We start from the raw sequence: 20,925 nt of genomic DNA, 5'->3' as shown, positions 1-20,925 counted from the left end.
CTAATAATTGTTAGTTAAATTCAAGTGATTTAACTTGAAAAGTTTCTTCAATTTTCCATAACTCTCTTTCACTTTTGTTGGTCAGTTAAATGGATTAATATTCTGACATTGCAAGGCAAGGTAATTTCACAATTTATCAGGACTTTATAAATATTTACATAAAGCAAAACACAAACACTGGGTGCCAAGCTAATATATGACTACAGCTGTTACAACCTTAATAACAAAGTTTCTTTTTATCAAAATAGCCTGTTATACATTAGAACTCAGTAATGAGTGTATACCAGTATAACGCTACTCCTGTTTCATGTGTTTGAGCTTGGAATAAGATTTTATTTTTTTCAAAGGGTACTGTTACTGAAGGTTTTTGAAAACTACTAGATTAAATTATCTTTGAGGTTCTTTCTAAAATATTGTTCTGAAATAGGGAACCCTTAAATAATTTTTGGTAACAACTTTATTTCACATACCATGAAATTTTTTACCCTTTTAAAATGTACAAGTCATGAATTTTTGAATATTCACAGAGTGGTGCAACCATCACCACTATCTAATTCCAGAACATTTTTATCACCCAAAAAGAAAGCCCTATACCATTTGCAATCACAGCCCCTGGCAACCACTAATTTGCTTTCTGTCCCTATGACTTTGCCTCTTCTGGACATTTTTATATGAATGGAATCATACAATTTGTGGTCTTTTGTGTCTGACTTCTTTCACTTAACATGATGTTTTCAAAGTTCACCCATGTTTCAGCATATATTCACACTTCACTGCTTTTTTAGATTCAGTAATATTCCATTGTACGGATAAATAACATTTTGTTTATCCGTTCATCAGTTGATAGACATTTGGGTTGTTTGCATCCTTGACTATTACTAATGATGGTGCTATGAACATTTGTGTACAAGTTGTGTGGACATATGCTTTCATTTCTCTTGAGTATAAACCTAGTTCTGGAATTGCTGGTAACTATATGCCATTAACATTTTTAGAAATGCCAAACAGTTTTTCAAAGTGGCTGCACTGTTTTTCCTCTCCCACCAGCAATGTATAAGAGTTCCAGTTTCTTCAAATCCTATCTAATCATTGTTATTGTCAGTGTGTGTGTGTGTGTGTGTGTGTGTGTGTGTGTGTGTGTGTGTGTCATCCTAGTGAGTGTAAAGTGGTTTTGATTTCCATCTCACTAATAGCTAATGATGTTGAGCATCTTTTCATGTGTGTGTTGGTGCTTGATGGCGTCTCATATGTCTTTGAGACTCTCTGTTCTTGATCATTTTTTCTTTCTGCTCAGACTGGTCTCTATAATCTCAGTCGACCTATCTCCAAATTCACTGATTCTTCTGCCAGTTCAAATCTGCCAATTCAAATCTGCTCTTGACTCCCTCTATTGATTTTCTCGTTTCAATCCAGAATTTCTTTCTTAAATAATTTCTATCTCTTTATAGATAGTTTCTATTTGGTGAGACATTGTTCTCATACTTTTAATTCTTTACACATAGTTTACTTGTTTGAACATATTTTTAAAAGGTGACTTAAAGTCTTATCTGTAAGTCTAATATCTGGGATTCCTCGGGACAGTTTCTATTGACTGCTTTTTCTCCGGTGTATGAGCCATACTTTCATATTTCTTTGCATGGCTTGTAATTTTTTGCTGAAAACTAGATATTTTAAAATATTATAATGTTCCAACTCTGGAAATCATTGTGTTGTTGTTGCTCTTTGGTGACTTTTCCTGGATTAATTCTATAAGGCCTGTATTATTTTTCATGTGTAACCACTAAAGTATCTGTTCAGTTAGATTAGTTGTCAGCTAATGATTGGACAGAGATTTCCTTAAATGCCTTGCATCATTAAGTCCCCTAGCCTTTGCCAAGGGGCATTCCTGTATATTGGGACATGCCTTTAATGCTCTGTCATTAAGTTTACAACTGTGTCTTTGCTTTCACTTCATGCATGCACAGAGGTTCAAGGTCAGCTAGAGGTGAGAGTTCAAGACATTCCTTTCCTAGGAATGTGTTGGAACTTCTCAAAGCCCCCTATGAACCTCTTATTCCCAAGACTTTCCTTATAAGTTTTTTGGTCAACCTCTTGTCTCAACTGGTACTGCTTTCTCAGGTGGCTACGACGTTAAGCAGTTGCCACTGATTGTTCCCAACAAATGTCCTAAGGATATAGCTGTATTGTACACTTACACCAAGCTCTGAGTAAGGTCAAATCAAAACAAAGCTTGAGAGTGGAGCTTTTCAGGGAGCTGTCAGACAAGTCAGGTAATGATAGTCCTCTGGAAATCAAGCTATGGGGAAGCTCCAAACCTTTTCTTATCCTTCCAGTGTCTGCTAGGCTGCTGGTTTTCACAACTACTGTGGTTATGAGGCTGTTGGTTTTCCAGACAACCGTGAAACTGGGGCGAGGGGATTTGGAATAGAGTAAGTTAAAAGTGTCTCAAAGCTTATTGTTCTTACTGGTATTCAGCCATTTTTCTTGAATAAATATTCCTCAGTTTATTGCAGGCATTTGGTTAATTCAGAGTTCTGAAAAGGTTGATTTTGACAATTTTTGCCAGTGTTCTAGGAGCTTTTATGGAGGAGCAGATTTTCATAGGTCCTTACTTCACCATTCTCCCCTTAAGTATTTTTGAGTAGAGGTGTGTCACCATCAAAGCCAGTTTTACAGAAGTCTAGCTTACCAGTGTCTGATATCTTTTCCTTGTCATGGAGACTGGTGATACAGAGTGTGGTAAGTTGATTCAAAATGGTCATCAGATGAAGTAAGACCTAAGAACATTATCAGAAGAAAGCTACAAGGCCAAAAGTTCAAAGAATCAGGAGTAAGTAACAGATTGAGTGGACAAGGAAGATGACCTCACTAAACACAGGAGACTTCTCCTGTGCGGCCTCTTTCCCCATCCCTCCCATCCCCCATTTTCCACTCCATACATCCATGGCAGAGTACATAGACATTGGTGGACAAAAAGCCTTAGGATGGAGAAAATCTAACTAACATGCTGTTATTACATTATAAAAATAAGCTTGTTTTGTAGTGATCTGTTTTCAAAGCACTTATCATATGTTAGCTCATGTGATCTTATAACTGGACAGGACAGGAATAAGAATCTCTATTTTATAATGAGGGAAAATGAATCTCTCAGTGGTTTAGTTACAATCTTAGGGCTTGTGATAGGTAGTATTGCTCTTAGTTCTGATTCCTTTGCACAAGTAGCTGATAAGACTATTAGAGAACTTTCATAGTAAGGATGAACCAATATTGTGATGATTTCTGGATGAAAATCACCAGGTTGTTTTTAGTTGGATATATGGGATTAAAAGAAAGAAGATGACCAAGATTTCTAGCATGGAAAGTATAACTTTAGTGCATTGCAATTAGCCAGAATACAAATGCTAGTCTAATGTGGGGAAATAATGATCAAGTTGCTGTTAATTAAAGAAAGAATCAAGGAAATAATTACTGAAGATTTAATTTAAGCCCAAAATGCATATATTTGCTAATTTTCCACAAGGTGTCAGCAGCACTTTAAATAATAGCAGTTGTAGCAGTTATTTAGAATGGGCTATCTAAATTTGTTAAATATGGCACAGTTGGGAGTATATTATTATGTCTATTTGTTCCACCATCACGTTGTTTGTACTTCAGTATCTTGACAAATTTCATGTATTATTTAGAACTACATTTAGTATTTTACCATCTGCATTATTATAGTCTTACAACCTACTGTAGGGTTACTTAACTGTAATATAGTGTAAGTTTTGACTTCCTCAGGAGACTCAAAATATGTTGGAGAAACCAGGTCAGCAGGGGGCAGCACCATCTTACAATGCTTCGATTTTGGTCATTTGAATGGACCATTCAGAAATAAAAGATTATGAAAAGTGTGGTACATGGTTTCTCAAGTATTCACACCTTTATTTCAAATGTAATATTATTTGTAACCCAAATGTAGAAAGCAGATAAAAGTGATATTTTACTAACAGAAATCTGATTTTATAATATTTACTTAAAACATCAAACACTGAAAATAATGGAGCTGTTTTGATGAACAGAAATTTTTGAGATAGTACTATTTCTGTCTTCCTTTTACAGGTAAGGAAATTGAGTCTCAAGGAAATTTTTAAACATGTCCAAGGTCACCCAGGTGGCAAATGTCAGAGATTACATATAAACCCAACTGTCACTCCAAACAAAGCACAGTACCTATAATTAAACAATTTTTTAAATGACCTGTTTTAGTCTTGTTTTAGCTCTGAAATTCAACCCAATTTATTTGGTTTTTGTTTTTGTTTCTTGTTTTTGTTTCTATATATTACACAATATATAGAAAAGTCAGCTTCACACAGATAGAGTTACAAATGGTAACTCTTTTTAAATAGCTTGCCCTGCAATCTCCAGATACTTCTCAATTAAATAGAAATGACAGGTGAATCTTTAGTCTAATAAATAATAGTGAAGTAAAACTGCAACACAAATAAATGCACTGGTGTTCTCTAATATGTTAGCAAGTGGTATGACTGCTAGAGAAGTAGATGGTTATTCCACGTTTTTAGATAAAGAAATTAAAACATGGAGATGCTAAATACCTTGCCCAGTGTCACATTCCCATGACTGACAGACCCTGGTGGTCTGACTCCAGACTTTGCTTTCCTTACCAGTATACTATACTGCCTCTATTTTAATATTCATTTATGTGCATGTGTTATTTTAGTTTTTAAATAGTTAAGACTATATTTTTAAAATGAAATTCAATAGATTTTCTCTAACCACAGTTGGAAAACCAGTAGCCAGTGGATAATAGAATATAAACTTAGAAGTCATTTAAAAATAATCTGGGGCTATTACTTTCTAGTTGTCATTCTGTATAGTTTTCCAATAATAATTTTTTAAAAATATGTTTCTGTTAAAAAGACAATCAAATCATCTCATTTAAAGCAAATTGTAGGAAACATTTCAGACATTTGGAATACACTCACTTACATAGGAATAAGTGTGATTCTAGCACTCTCTAAGCTTACTGACCAGTTTTTAAAAGCTCACGCCTCCTCCAGATGTATATTTAAGGGAATTTCTTAGGTGCAGGCTTTACTATCTTAGCAACCCCAATATATGTTGCCAGTGACTCAAATATCTCAGAGAAAAAAAAGCTTTTACAATTTTCAGAAATGTGATAGGGACGTAAACTACATTTTTTTAAAACAAAAGTCATAGTTGTTAATAAGTCCTAAAACCATTAGGTTACAAAAATCTTACATGATTATTCCCACTATAACATGTTTCTAGATCTCCAAGATAGATTATAACAAATCAAATATTTTTAAACTCTTGTGTTTTGCAACAGGTAAAAAAATTGCAATTTTTTTGTGTAAGACGTAAAATGTACTCAAAGACAGACTACAAATATTATCTCAGGAAGAGACTTACCTATCACTAGCGCAACAAAGTATATTGTGATCTCTGCCCAAGCACTCAGTCATGCCACATGTTTAGCCTTATGTTATTTTTCTAAGACATAGATCTGAGCATGGGATTCCCCAGTTTAACATGTCACTCCTGCTTTCCTGTACAGTAGGTCCAGTTTTTCTTACCACCACATTTCAGGTCTTCCGCAATGTATTGTCTTCATTTAACAATATTAATTAAATGCCGGCTAAGTCATAGGCACTATACTAATTTGGGGACATACAAAGATGAATAAAACAAAGTTTCTGCACTCAAGGGACTTATAGTCTACCAGGAAAGACAAAGTAACAGCTGCAGTGCAATATGGTAAGTCTCTGACTGAATTGTTCCCTAGTGAGTAAAATTTGGCTTCAACCTTCTTTCCTAGCTACATTTTCCACCCCGCTCCTCACATACACCAGCCACTACAGATCAATTTACATTTACCAAATGCGCTGTCCCCTTTTGGGCCTTAGCTCATACTCTGTCCAAGAAATCCTTCCCTATGACGATTGAAATCTTTTTAGGGCCAACTTCAAATATCTCTCTTCTCAGTAATCTGCTTTCTGATAGCCCAGAGTTAATCACATCCACTTACATTCTCCCATAAAACCTCTCAAGGCATTTAATTACAGTCTGCCTTGAAATCAATTCACCTCTTTCCTAGTACAGTGCCTGGCACAGAACAGACATTTCATAAACTTTTATACTACTGAGTTGCCATGTAGCTGTTTTGTTTCTTTTCTGTTTCCTTCTGTGTGATAAAATAGTATGTGGTCTATTAATTACTTTTTACAAGTAGCCTGAAGTCTGGTTACAAATAAATTAAATCACTATTGTGAGATGAATTATAACTGTTTCTAAAAATTATTAAACTGAGAATATGAATATTAGGTATGAGGGTGTAATAGACACTGTTGGTCTTCTACCAGTTTGCTGTCCCCATTACTACTTACCTTCAGTGACATCCTATTTTGTTCAGAGAGCCAAACCTAGACCATACAGAATTCCCACAGAAAAAAATACTCCTCATTAAAGATGAACTTTTAAAAAAATACATAAGCAGAAAGAAATGATCCACCATGAATGACAGCAGACCCAAAATATAAGTGTATTGTCATCTATAGGACATGAACTAATAGAACACTGTGACAGATATGATAAAATAAATATTCTTTAAATGAATAAAAAGCTAAAATAAGTAATAGAAACCACAAGGAAGAAAACATGACAATATGGGAAAAGAGGCAGATTTAAATAATGACCATATGGAACTTCTAGAATGAAAAATAGAGTCCTTAAAAATAGAATCAATGAAGAAAATGAATAAGAGGGTAAAGAGAATGGAGGGTGGAATGAGAATGTTAGTGTATTTTCTTAAAAGAACTCCAGAATGAGAGACTAGAGAAAATGAGAGGCAATATTAGAAATACATAGATTATCAGACTGAGAAAGCACAGGCCCTGAGCAGGATTATCAAAAACGAATCCACACCTATAAAAATTAAAGGGAGAGGATGAAATACCAAAGACAAAATGATAAAAGTAACCACATGGGTCAGCCCGGTGGCTCAGGCGGTTGGAGCTCCGTGCTCCTAACTCCAAAGGCTGCTGATTCGATTCCCACATGGGCCAGTGGGCTCTCAACCACAAGTTGCTGGTTCAACTCGAATCCCGCAAGGGATGGTGGGCTCTGCCCCCTGCAACTAAGGTTGAACACGGCACCTTGAGCTGAGCTGCCGCTGAGCTCCCAGATGGCTCAGTTGGTTGGAGTGCATCCTCTCAACACAAGGTTGCCGGTTCTACTCCCGCAAGGAATGGTGGGCTGTGCCCCCTGCAACTAACAATGGCAACTGGACCTGGAGCTGAGCTGCGCCCTCCACAACTAAGACTGAAAGGACAACAACTTGAAGCTGAACAGCACCCTCCACAGCTAAGGTTGAAAGGACAACAACTTGACTTGGAAAAAAAAGCCTGGAAGTACACACTGTTCCCCAATAAAGTCCTGTTCCCCTTCCCCAATAAAATCTTTAAAAAAAAAAAAAAAAAAGTAACCACAGAGAAGATACAAGAGAGCAACAATTTGTCTAACAGAAGGTCTCTCAACAGCCTCAAAGACCAGAAGGCAGGGGTATAATATTGTTGAGGTGCCGAGGCAAACGAGCTGCCAACTTAGACTATTATAGCCACCTAAATTATCACCTCGGGGAGAAGGCAATCTCCAGGTATTTTCCAGTAAAGATCAAGAGAGTTGACCACTCGTACATCGTTGCTGAAATACAATTACTACAGCATATACTTTTATCAGAAGAACATTGAATTCAAAAGAAGGAAATGAGAATGAGATGTAAGAAGTGATGATGAGCCAAGAGATTGTTAAACGTAGAAAAATCTAAATATGCAGAGACAGATCAAGCAGAAAAATACTAGTAAGGATATGGAAGGTTTGAGTAACACTTAACAAGTTTGATTTAATGGATATATGTGAAACTTCTACTTAATAAATATAAGCATATGTAGAACAGTTTCGAATGACAACCATATGCTAGGCCACAAAGGAAGTCTCCACAAATACCAAAAAATCTATATCATATAAACTTCATTCTTTGACCACATTGCAAATGCAATTAGAAGTTCATGCAACAAATACCTGTTGCACACATACATACTGCATGCCAGACATTGTACTAGTTATTTACGGTACGTTAATGAAAAACAGAAACCGATTTTGACCTGCATGGAATTTAATTCATTAGGGGAAAAGAGAGAGATACCGTAAACATAATAAATACAATAAGTATATGATATGTGAGATTAAAGGTATTACGGGGGGGGGGGGCAAGGAAAAAATGGCAAGTAGGATCAAGAATGCGAGTGGGAAAGGAAATGTAAATTTAAGTAAGAGGTCAGGGTAAAGCTCTCGGGGGATGTAACGTGAGCAAAGACTTGGAAGAGATGAGGAGTTAGCCGTATGATTCTCTGGGGAAAGAACGTTGCTAGCAGATGGAACAGACAAGCCTGAGAGCCCAGGGTGTATGTGTGTTGTTTTCAGCTGATAGCAAGGAGGCCATTTTAGCTTAAACTCTTCCATGACTGAGGAGTAGAATAGTAAGCAGGAGGGTAAGGTCAAAGAGGCAGGCCTCCTACCACTCCCATGACCCGAATCTATGTATTTGGATATTCAAACAAAAAACTTTCTAAGTTAACTCATCATGAGAGAGGAAAGCATAATGGGAATTAGAAACATTTAGAATCAAACAAAATGAAAACAGTATTAAATTTGCGGGGTACCACTATCACAGTATTACAAGGAAATGTATGTCTTTAACTATATTTGTAAGAAGATAAGAATGCAAATTGATGAGCTAAACATTCTTCAACTCAAATTAGAAAAGGGAAACAAAGAAGCTCATGAAAGAAAAACAGTAAAAAGGTTTAACAAAAACGAGCTGGTTTTTTGAAATTATTGATAAAAACACATAAACCCCTGGAGATACTGATCAGGAAAGAAAAAAAAAAGTATGTTAAGTGAAAAGGAGGACATAATCATCAATTCAGTGGAAATGTCAAAATCATAAAGAGAATAACACTAGGAAAAAATTTGAAAACTTCGATGAAATGAGCGATTTTTTTTGAAAAATGTAAATTTCTAAAAAGTGATTTAGGAATAATAAAAATATTAAAACTTTTTAACCACTGAAGAAATTCAATCAGTAGTCAAAAAGATTCTCATAAAGGAAAGAGAAAAAGAAAAAAAGATGGTTGGGTTTCAAAAGGAAGTTGTACTCAACTTCAGGGACCATATGTAACTCTCCTGGAGTAATATGTATTTGATGGGAAAAAAATACATATATACGTATGTATGTGTGTTTATATATGTGTGTGTATGTGCATATGTGTGTTTTGCTGAATTCATTTTAACAGTGCTTAATTTGGAATTTTGGCATATATGTTTATAAGTGGGATTGGTTTATGATTTTTTCTTATGTTCTTGTCTAATTGGTGTCAAAATTACACAAGTCTCAAAAGATAAGTTGGGTGCTTTTGTTTTTTTCATTTTCTGAAATAACTTACATGGCATAGGGGTTATTTGAGAGTATGAGAAAAATTTATATACTTTATAAACATCTCACAAGCATATATGCAGAAACACAAATTAAATATGTTCATATTGAATACAGAGAAAATATTACATATATATATCTCACACATGACATACATATCAGAGGTGCCAAAAGAATTTATAGAAGTGGACACTTTGGTCAGCGTTGCTCAAGCAGTAGTTCGCCATAATCAGAAGTGTCTGGACACTGATGGTAACCACTTTGAGCACCTCTTGTAATTGCAGAAGTCAAACGTGACTTGTATTCATCTTTTGTTATCGGTACATATTGAGTATTACAATTTTAATACAGTTTTTCTTTCTTAATATATGTATACATTTTGGGGAACCCCCACATATATATATATACACACATGCATACACTTTTTCGAGTATATAATACACAAATTTTGATCAGAGCTGGAATTTTTCAGGATCATTTCTACATGGTGCTGTAGTCAAATATTGGTAATACAAAATATTTTGTTTGCTTCACAATTAATTTTTTAATATCTTAAATCTTAACAGTACGTTCAGTTTTCCATGTTAACATGAAAAAGCTTTCTTTATGAAAGAGAAAGTGAGAATTTTCTACCTTTTTCCCCACTATCTGATCCCTAACCTGAATGTCACAGCTCTGTTCACAGAATCATCTTTTCCTCGTCAGTGGCTCTTGAAAGGCTAATGGCTGCAGACCAAAGCCACAGAGAGTGTGAGGGAAGTAGTCACAATTGGAGCGATGGCAGCAACATTGCCAGCTCCTTAGTAAGGTGGGCAATAGTCCTCGCTGAAGGCCAAGGGAAAAAAGCAGGGACAAACCCCTCAGTTGAATGGGCTCTGTAGTAGACATCCGTTTCTTCTGCCTGGCATCCATATCTTCTTGTGGCCACAGTATTTTGCTTGGGATACCAACCTGCTCCTGTACTTCTGATGAAGTGACTTTATTCCAAAGCCCGGGAATGAAATCTCCTGGCCCTTAGTAGCCAGTTCTGGGTTTTGGTTGGAGCACTCAGGATGCTATCTTCCTCTTTCCTACAACACCGAGCTGCTGAAAACTATCTGGCAACTAGGAGCGAAGCGTCTGCCTGAGAATAACACAAGTTGGGGAAACAAACCTGAGAAATGGAGGAGAATTGGTGCCTAGGGACACAGATTGGGGCCTGGATCAGTGAGTACCTGAAGCTGTGTGTGCTAGTTCTGGTGTTCCATAAGCCAGTGGATTCCCTTGCAGTGCTCAGGCCAGTTAAAGTTGGGTATTCTGTTGCTTGCAAACACAAGTATCCTGACTCCGATACCACTCTGAAATGTAAACTACCCAACCATGCCCTGCTCACCCCAGTAAGTTATCCTTTAGAGTCACCTGATGTTTTTACAGCTACCAAAATGCAAAATGGCTCTCCTTTACATTGGATTAGGGAGGAAGTAGGGTGGAAGGGGGGACAAGATTTACAGCAGTTCCACAATTCTTGTTTCTCTTTCCTGGAATTGCCTCTAGTTGTCTCTTCCTTACCTAGCCTGATAAATGCTCAGTGCCTTGGGGCTAGGAAAAGGCTCTGAGGAAGGAGGCCCGGCTGTGGACAGTGAAACTCTCCATTACTGCCCGCTCCAACACTGCGGTGAGGGGCTTCTCTCTTGCTACATTAGCACTCTGTGTCCTCATCGCCCCTCATCAGAAAAGTCTAACGGAAGTATTTCATGTGTAAAATAAACTGAAAACCAGAGAATATCTTCCAGCCACAATGAAAATAAATTGAACAGAAGCTATTAAACTTATAGCAATTACTGTACAGTTCAGTTTTACCTTAAAAATATTGAGTATAGGTGAAGGTGAAAGGAAGGTGAGTATTGATGAAGGAAGGTGAGATCAGTTTAGTGTCCAGCTATTTACTTTAATAGGAGTCCTTTGTATTTTTAATCTCACCTTTTTCTCTCTCTGTTTACAAGTTTCCACCGAATTGTAACCTATTAGCACCATGAAGGACCTGTAATGGCCCATACGCACTAATTCTGCTTACGGTACACATTATGTAGAGCTTATTCGTTTCTCTGAAAAATTTACTTTTTTCTATTTTCACAGAATTGCTTATAATCTTTCACCCTAGGGCAGAAGACTCAAGGGAAAGGAGAGGACGTGTTAAAAAGAAATAAAATATTATGTTTGATAGGAAACAGTTTACTTTGGGGAGCCAGTGGGACTGTTCCTGTAAGGAGACCTAATGGCTATTGGGAGCCATTTGACTTTGGGTTAATCAGCTGCAGTTGCTGCCACCGAGGCAAGCCCTCATTATGAATTAATGATGGGGTCTGCAAAGAGAGTAGACAGCGAGGCCTGAATGCACACCGAATGGAGCAGCATGCCCTGAGGAATAGTCAGAGGAAAGATGCCACTGGAGCATATCGTTCGTACCTGTATTTAATTTGTCTTTACTGCAGTTACTCTGTGTGAGCTAGTGTGTGCTGCTTTGGTTGTGCTCAGGGATCCCCTCAGATGCCACACTGACACTGTCCTGGATCGGCAGTTTCACTGATGGCAGTGGAAATGCCGCAAGGTTAGCACTTTTCCTAAGGTATAAATTCATAATGAACTTTTTTAGACCATAGTTTTTTCTTCTGTTAAACACTACTGTATTTCAAGCAAACTTACTAAAATGGAGTGTGAACACTTCTTGCTCTCCTATTGGGCTTGAAGTCAAGACAGGCCTTTCCCAGGACTTTCTTGGGACATCACTTTGTTGCCCCAAATTGGCAATATGACGTCTGTGTTGATAAGAAAATATTCGGTTCACATCTGACAGTAGGTTAAGGTGAAAAATACTATAGTATGAAAAATGTATTTCACAGTAGTCTAGCAGATGCCGCTAGTGTAATAGCCTAATGTAGCAAGTGCACCAAATGTGTGCCAGCATGTTTCTGACACGGTTTTCTTAAGCAATGATGTATCCTAACTGAAACTTACTAAAATTATGTTTTCTCCTCCAACTGTCATGCAAACATACCAAACTATGTGTTTTGTGTACCCATGATTTATGAATATGAGATGTATATTCCTTTTGGCTTTCTCCTCTGTGGCTTAGAGTTAAATTTGAAAATATGATTTTATCCCTCTGAATATTAGTCCAGTGAGTTAATCCAGTTCCCAGGTATGTATTAATTCTCCTTCATCACTCATAGAGCTAACAGTAAATTCAAACTTGAAGATTTGCATAAAACATTTTTTAAAATCTAAATCTAAAAAATTTTACATCTGAAAGTCTGTTATAAAAAATAGTGTTACAGTCTTTTTTTCAAACTCATGGAGTAAATCCCTTGAGAAATCGTCAAAGAAAGTCCTAAGTGTTTGTTTTCATCACTGTATGTTAATTTGTATATATTATATCCTTGTATCATGTAATTCTTTCATTAAACCTTTTGTGTGTTTGTGTAAAACCCAGAACATTAGAAAAGTACGGAAAAGTGGAAATATACAACCCATGTACCTGCCGTCCTGGTCAAGAAATAAAACTCTACCATTATCCCCAGAAGACTCCAGCATGCCCTTCTCTCCCCACCCCTGGAGTTAACCACAATTTTAACTTTTACATTGATCACTTTCTTGCTTGCTTTATAGTTTTACCCCCATTCATGCTTCCGAAATACTATGGCTTAGTCTTGCCCGGTGTTTGGTTTTTGGTTTTCATCTATCTTGTTGTTGAATTTACGTAAATGGAAGGATACAGCTAAGTATCCTTTTAGGTTCAGCATTTTTTCACAAAATCATGTTTGTAAATATAGTTATAGTTAGTTTTTATTGCTGTATGGTGTATATAGACTGGATGTACAGTATAGTTGCTGTATCGTATGAACTCACCACAAATTATTCTGCTGTTGGGGTCATTATAAATAATACTGATATGGACATTCCTTTGTATGTCTCTTGATAAACACTGCGCATATATCTAATGGGTATATAGAGAGAGAGGAGTGGAATTGCCAGGTCATAAGGTATGTGTATTTTCAACGTCTTTTAAAAGCCATATCACTTTACCACCAGAGGAATGTGAGTATTCCCATTGCTTTGTGTCCTCACCACTTAACCATTTATTTACTGTGCAGTATTACTCAATGGTTTTGATTTCCATTCCTTTGATTACTAATGAAGTTGGGCATCATTTCATATATTTATTGACCCTTGTTTTATGAACGTGGTGGTTCAAGTGTCTGTTTGTATATTGTGTTGTCTTTTTCTTATTGATTTGTAGGTGTTCTTTACATATTCTGAATTGGAGCTAATTATGGCACTATATGTATTGCAGACCTCTTCTCCCACTTGGTTGTTTGCCTTTTGACCATCCTAAAAGTCTCTGTTGAACCTCAGAAATTCTTAATTATAATGTTGTCAGATTCACCAAACTTTTTCTTTATGAATAATGCTTTTGTGTCCTCTTTAGGAAGTCTTTCCTTACCCTGGAATCATGAATGTAGTACCCTATGTTAATGTATAGATTTTTCACTTTATGTTTTGTATTTAGGTCCAGAATTGAGTTTTTGGCATGTTTTTATGCAGGGGTTAATTTTCATTTATTTCTGGGTGGATAATCCGTTGTTCTACCACTGTATATTTTAAAAATTATCCTTTCCCCACTGCTAGGTAGTTTCACCTTTGTTGTAAATTAAGTGTCTATATATTAGATTAATTTGTGGGCTTTCTAGTCTTTTAGTGTGTTTTACATTGTTTTTGTCACATTGTCTTAAATAATATAGCTTATATCAGAGTAAATTTTGATACTCACCAGAGCAGGGACTCATCTCTTGTATATTTTATTTTATTATTTTTATTGTGGTTAGAGCATTTAACATGATGTCTCCCTTTAACACATTTTTCGGTGTACAGTACAGTATTAACTATAGGTTATAGCAGATCTCTAGAATGATTCATCTTACGTAACTGAAACTTTATACTCACTGAACACAACTTTCCATTTCTCCCTCCACCCAGCCCCGGGTAGCTGTCATTCTATTCTTTGCTTCAATGAGTGTTACTATTTTAGATACCTCATGTAAGTGGAATCATGCATTATTTGTCGATGAATGGCTTATTTCACTTAGTATAATGTCCTCCGGGTTCATCCATATTGTCACATATGGCAGTATTTCCTTTTTTTTTAAGGCTGAATAATATTCCATGGTATGTCTATACCACATACATTGTAGAATTAGCTTGTCAAAATCCTCAAAGAAATCTGTTGAGATTTTGATTGTGATTGTATCAATTTGAATCAATTTACAGAGAATATTAGAAAATTGAGCCTTTTACTATGTTAAAATAGTATATGTACTTTTAAATATCTCTCAGTAATATTCTATTTTTCTGTACAGAGGCCTTGCATATCATTTGTTATAATTATTCCTAGATATTTTATATTTTATATTCTAGTAAACCCTAAAGTAAAGTCAATATTTTCAGATTTGTTGCTGATGTTCAGCAATGTATGGATTTAAAATTTTGATGTTTGTATGCAACTGTAACTCATCTGCAGACTTGTTTAGATTTCACGTGTTGTACATAATTGCGTAATCCGCATATGATGACAGTTTCACCTCCTCCTCTTCCAGTCATTATATCTTTTAGTTCATTTTGTTGCCTTTAGTAAGGCTAGGACTTCCACGGGCTGGAATCTCCACTAGTGTTACTAAAAGTGGTAACAGTTGGCATCATTTTCATCCCCAATTTCAAAGGGGGACACATTAAAATTTTTTTCTACTAAGTGTGATGTTACAGGTTGTCCGATTTAGTTTGTTCATCGTTATTAAGGGTTTTGAATCTAAGTTCATCAATGAGAAAACCCTGTAATTTTTTTATAATATCCTTTTCAGGTTTCAGTGTGAAGGTTTTGTTAGGTTCTTAAAGGAAACTAGGGTATGTTTCCTCCTTCCCTACTACCTGAAAGAGTTTGGATAAGACTAGCATTTCATTGGAATTCGCTAGTGAAGCCATCTAGCTAAAGTTTTTTAGTTTCGTTTGTTGTTTGTTTTGGAAAGGTTTTTCATTGCAAATTCGACTTCTATAAGACTTTTTAGATACTCTATTTCTTCTTGTGTCCATTTTGGTTAGTTATAGTTTTCTAGGAATATGTCTGTTTCATAAAAATGTCAAATCTACTTGAAGGAAGCTGTTCATACTATCCTTTTATCTTTTTATGATCTGTAGAATATGTAGTGATGCCTCATTTTTCATTCTTTATATTTGTTATTTGGGCCTTCTCTCTTTTTTTTTTTCCTTAGTTGGACTCTCCAGTGTTTATTTTTCAGTAGTCTTTTCAAATAACTTATTTTCATTATTATTTGGTTACACATGGATTATTTAGAAGTGTATCCTTAATTTCCAACATATGGGGATTTTTTTTCTTCCCTGGAAGGTAGCTTGGATTTCTAGTTGATTAAAAAACATATTCTGCATGATTTCCATCATTTGAAATTCATTGTTATTTGCTTTGTTTTTGTAAAAATTCCACTGTGAGCTTCAGAAAATGTATAGTCTGTAAGGTATATATGGTGTTCTACATATTATTAATACCATTAGGTCAGAAGATTTGTGATATTCAAATCTTCCATATCCTTACTACATTTATTTGTCTATTTGGTCAGTTACTGAAAGCAGTGTGCTGTGAAGTTCCCACTGGTTGTGAATTTACCTAGTTCTTCTTCTAATTCTGAAAATTTTGCTTTCTGTATTTTGAGCCCATGTTATTAAATGCATGCAAATTTGGAATTACTTTATCTTCCTGGTAAATTGAAAGTGTTATCAGTATTGAGTGTATCTTTATCTCTAAGTGATGGTTATTGCCTTAAAGCTAATCTTCACTTGATATTAATGTAGCTACACCAATTTTCTTTTGGTTATTGTTTGCATGGTAAATATTTTCCCATCCTTTTCAACTTTCTCTATCTCTGGGTTTTACATATTGGTTTATAAATAGAGAATTGTTTTATCTTGTTTATTTAATCAAAGTATGCCAGTCTTTGTCTTTAAAGACACAGTTAAGACATTTACTTTTAATGTAATTGAGTCTAAATCTGTGTCAGTCTTTCAAGGTCAGTAAGTCTTTAAACAACATTTTTTTACATTCAGAAAATAGTTCATTAACACCTAGGGGTTAAGAAATGTATCTTCTCTGATTTGTATATAAATATGAAGGGATTTATGAAACCTTCTCATCTCCTATTATTTGTTCGACTACTAGGTCCAGGGACTAAAATATGCTAAGAACAACATTTCTAATCTAGTGTTTTGGGTATTTTGCTTGCAACTCTGGTCTTTATTGTGATTTACCTGCCTAATTCCAATAAACATAGCATTAGCAAGGTATCTTTTTTACAAAATACTATAAAGATGCCACTTTTGATTGCAGGGCTGCGACTCCCAAGTGAGCATGTCAGAAGTATCCTGTAGTGAAAGTGCATCCTCGTGTCACTCTCTTGAACACGGCTCAGTTCCAGAAATTCTCATTGGCCTGCTTTATAATGCCACAACTGGAAGACTATCAGCAGAAGTCATAAAAGGCAGCCACTTCAAAAACTTGGCAGCAAACAGACCACCCAGTGAGTGAAAAAAAAAAAAAATCTTTTTTCATTCTAACGTTTTCTGCACTTATGAGACTTTCAGTGTGAGGGCCTTCAATCCTATCATTTAGTCTTAACCGATCAAAATGAAATGGAATAATCATCAGCTAATCTGTGTTATGTTTTCTATTTCCAGTCACTTGGGAAGTAGAAAAATTTGAAATTCAAAATATTAATTGTAAGGTGACAAGAATTTTAATTAATTTTTCATGGTGTCAGCAGAATAAATTCTTCCTATCATAGCTGTTATCTTCTAATGCCAGAAAAAGTTACAGGTTTTTTTTTAAGTTAATACTATTCCACAAATATAATCAGGAATGCTTATAGCTACTGTTGTTACCTGGAGATGAATGTTGTATTTTCTGTCTGCATGCAGTACTATGAAATAATGTATAAACTTCTATATTTTTCCTTCTTTTCTCACGTAACAATTTAAGAAGAAACTGTTTCTTCACATTTTTCCTCCTTTAAATGATAAATCCACACTGCCACCAGAGTCTTTTCCTAAAGGGAATGTGCTTTGCCTCTATGCAGACAAACAGAACAAAGAATAGTTTGATACCCAAAATGCTGAGAAAGGAATGCTAGGCGGTAAACCTCTGCCCTGCTATGTGTCTCTCACTCTTCTATCTCCTTATCCCTCTCCCAGCTCCGGGGTGTGTATAAGTTATGGGAGTACAGATAAATTACCACCCACTATACCTCCCAAACTGTTGGTTTATATCTGTAGACATATACTAGGAAAGCGGCAGCTTCTTTATACTTCTCTAAAGTTAAAGCTGTGAATGCCCTAACTAAAAATCTGAAAGGAAATCTTGAATAATAATGGCCACCTCCAATTTCTTTAAAGATTTCTCACTGACTTTCTCAAAACAATCTTTTACTCCAGGTATCAAATAGTTCTTGAAGGAGGGGAAACTTTTTCCACCCTTGAATTAAACTAACTTTACTTGTAAATGTGCTAAAAATTCTTTCTTCAAAGTGAAAAGTCATTAAGTAAAAACATACGTGGTTTGTCCTAAGTAGTTTTGGAAACCTTGCTTTTTACATGCATCATGGAATGTATCTATCCCTGAATTAAAAGTCAGAAGGCCTGGGACAGTTGGTTAGCTCAGTTGGTTAGAGTGCAGTGCTCTTAACAAGGTTGCCGGTTCGATCCCCACATGGGCCACTGCGGGCTGCGCCTGCCACAACTAGATTGAGACAACTGCTTTACTTGGAGCTGATGGGTCCTGGGAAAACACACTTAAATAAATAAAATTCAAAAAAACTTTAAAAAATCAGAAGGCCAAAACTATATTTCTATTTCTACCCTTGGACAAGTGCCTTAATTCCCCTAAGTCTGTTTCCTTGTATGTAAAATTATGGTTGTCTCTCTCACAGAGTAACTGTGAGACTCAGATCAGATAAAGGGGCATGAAAGAAGGATGGAATTACCATTGTCCCCTTTCTCTTTTTCAGAAGGGAAAATTCAGAGGGAGGCAAAAAGCAATTGCTAGAATAAACAGTGTGACTTGGTTATCTTCATTAATACACACTTAAAATGCAAACTCAAATGGCCTGAGAAGTAACTTAAATAAGCGAAATTTGTAGATTAAAAATAAGCATGGAGGCCTGACAAATGCGAGGGTGCACCCTGCCAGTTACGAAGTTCAGATTCAAAAAGTTGTTGAACACTGAGACAGAGAAACAAAATATTATTTGGGGTTGTGTTTAGCCACAAGCTATCAGTTTGCCAATCCTGCTTTCGCTAATAGCTTACTTTTTTGACACATAGTTAACTTGAGATGCTAAAAAGGAGCAGAATGAAATATGTTTGCCTTTCTGCCCTTGGTCTATCCACTGTGATAGAAACAGAGAAACACTAATGAGAACTAAAATGAAGGGAAGGGAGTAGAGGCAGGGCGAATAATAAACAGGTCGAGAGATTAGCATCCACAACGTGAAGTAGGTCTTTCAGGTTTTACTCGTAACGAGTAGGTTATAGCAATTTCCATTATTTTAGAATTAAATCTTCAGTATCAGGATGGTTAGCTGGGAGCTAGCTAGTCAGCAAATATAAGTTGACATTAAAATTAATTACATGAAGTATTTATAAAGTAAAACATAAGACAATTTTATCAGTTTGTTTTATACTGTATATATTACACAAGATTGTGACCCTTCATATATACCTGGGTTCTAAGCTTTGAGCTGTGTTTTAATCCAATTTTTATCCAAAGAAACAATGGCAGTATTCAAGAGCAAATGATAGTTCTATTTTATTTTGTATAACTTAGTTTTCTATTATATTGAGAGTAATAAAAGCATTTGAAATATTAAAAATATTAAATATTGCATGGATAAACTTTAACATTTAGTGCAATAATAATGATCCTATAATGACTTGTATTCAGTCTTTTATAGCCTGATAATTTGCATGATTCTATGTTCAATGTGCTTTAGACCAAGAGGATATCATTATAAAGATGTCCCCCTTTAAAACAGTGTAATTTTTGTTTAAGATTACACAGTGACCTTAAAAATTCTCATTCCATGAATTTTACCCAACAACCCTTTTGTTCAACCCTCTACCTGAATTAAAATGCTAAAGTTTTGTGTTTTCCACTCCAGTGAACAGTGTTTCCTCTTTAATTCTAACCTTTGACCCTCTTTCACCCAACAATTGACATCTGGTCATTATTTCTTTTACTGCTTTCCACCCCCTGTTGTCAGATGGACTGTTCTGTTGTCTAAAACACTTGATAGGTGGACAGGTTTATATAATCCGAGGTGAGTTCCTGTAGAGGCTAATTGGATGTTGTCTTTTCATGCGAAAACAAAATACCCTAAAACTTGCCAGCAGTGAAGCTGTCCACCATGTTGGTTTCAAAAAAAAAAAATGCACATTTATTATCTGTGGTACTTTAAATAAAACTAACTTAGAATTTATCTCTGATTATGGATGATGGTATTCAGAGTATCTGTAAAACAAGCAAAACTTTTTAAATTAAAGGTTTTATTTTTCATTCACTGTATTTTGATTCATACAACAGAAATAGTTACTTCATGAGAAATACTGTAATTTTCATTAAAATGAATTGAAATTTTGATACGAAGTACACATGATGGATCAACATGCTGAAGGTCACTTGCATGAGTCGAAAGAACTTGAAAACAGAGTTGTTTGGAGAGAGGGTTTATTTTCCAAATGATCAGGCAATGAACTGTTGTGTTTCACTCTGCCCACTAAACATCACATCAGTTGTGTTTTTTTTTATAATTCATGAAAATAGTTGATACCATATGTAAAGTCTGACACTGAATTGTGCCAAAAAGGAATCCTATAATACTTATTTTAAGTGTCTAAAAAGCACATTAAATGTACTCTTGCATGAAACCAGGAGAAAGTTTTACTTGATTTGCTGAACTTGGAGCCCTTAATGCATTTGGCTTCACGTTGGCCCTTAAATGTTTTTAAAATACAATTAAAAACCACATCCATGCAGAGATTTTTTTGACATTTCATCCTAAGCTGTTTTTATGTCATCTTTGCATTCTTGTCTTCCTCTGTTCCTCTTTACCATTTGCCTTCATTTCTGTTTGTTTGTTTCTTCTTACTCTCTGAAAACACAGTGGAATGCTTTACAGTGTTGTGGCTAATTGAGCTTGCTAAGTGTCTATTAATGCTATGACGTCCTGCTTAGTGAAGCTAAATGGGGATGGGGATGGGGATGGGGATGGACAGGGTGGTTGTGGGAGGTGGAGGATGGGGTGGCGGGTGGAGGAAGGAGA

The 20,925-nt window shown here is 35.7% G+C and overlaps 1 protein-coding gene across 7 annotated transcripts in view; it reads left to right on the top strand.

Moving 5' to 3' along the window:
- SYT14 (synaptotagmin 14) overlaps window positions 1-20,925 on the top strand; it is a 235,733-nt gene that overhangs the window by 153,174 nt on the left and 61,634 nt on the right. For 5 of the 7 annotated variants that reach the window (XM_074322502.1, XM_074322501.1, XM_074322506.1 and 2 more), the window contains one exon: window positions 16,941-17,130. In XM_074322502.1, coding sequence (XP_074178603.1) covers window positions 16,941-17,130 — 190 coding nt within the window. Of the gene's footprint in view, window positions 1-16,940; window positions 17,131-19,866; window positions 19,924-20,925 lie in introns of all 7 variants that reach the window. The other 2 variants (XM_019714488.2, XM_074322503.1) reach the window with 1 other exon arrangement.

Source organism: Rhinolophus sinicus, linkage group LG17, assembly GCF_036562045.2.
Source record: "Rhinolophus sinicus isolate RSC01 linkage group LG17, ASM3656204v1, whole genome shotgun sequence".
In the NCBI taxonomy this organism is placed as follows: Eukaryota; Metazoa; Chordata; class Mammalia; order Chiroptera; family Rhinolophidae; genus Rhinolophus; species Rhinolophus sinicus.
This window is presented reverse-complemented; position numbering and strand designations above follow the sequence as displayed.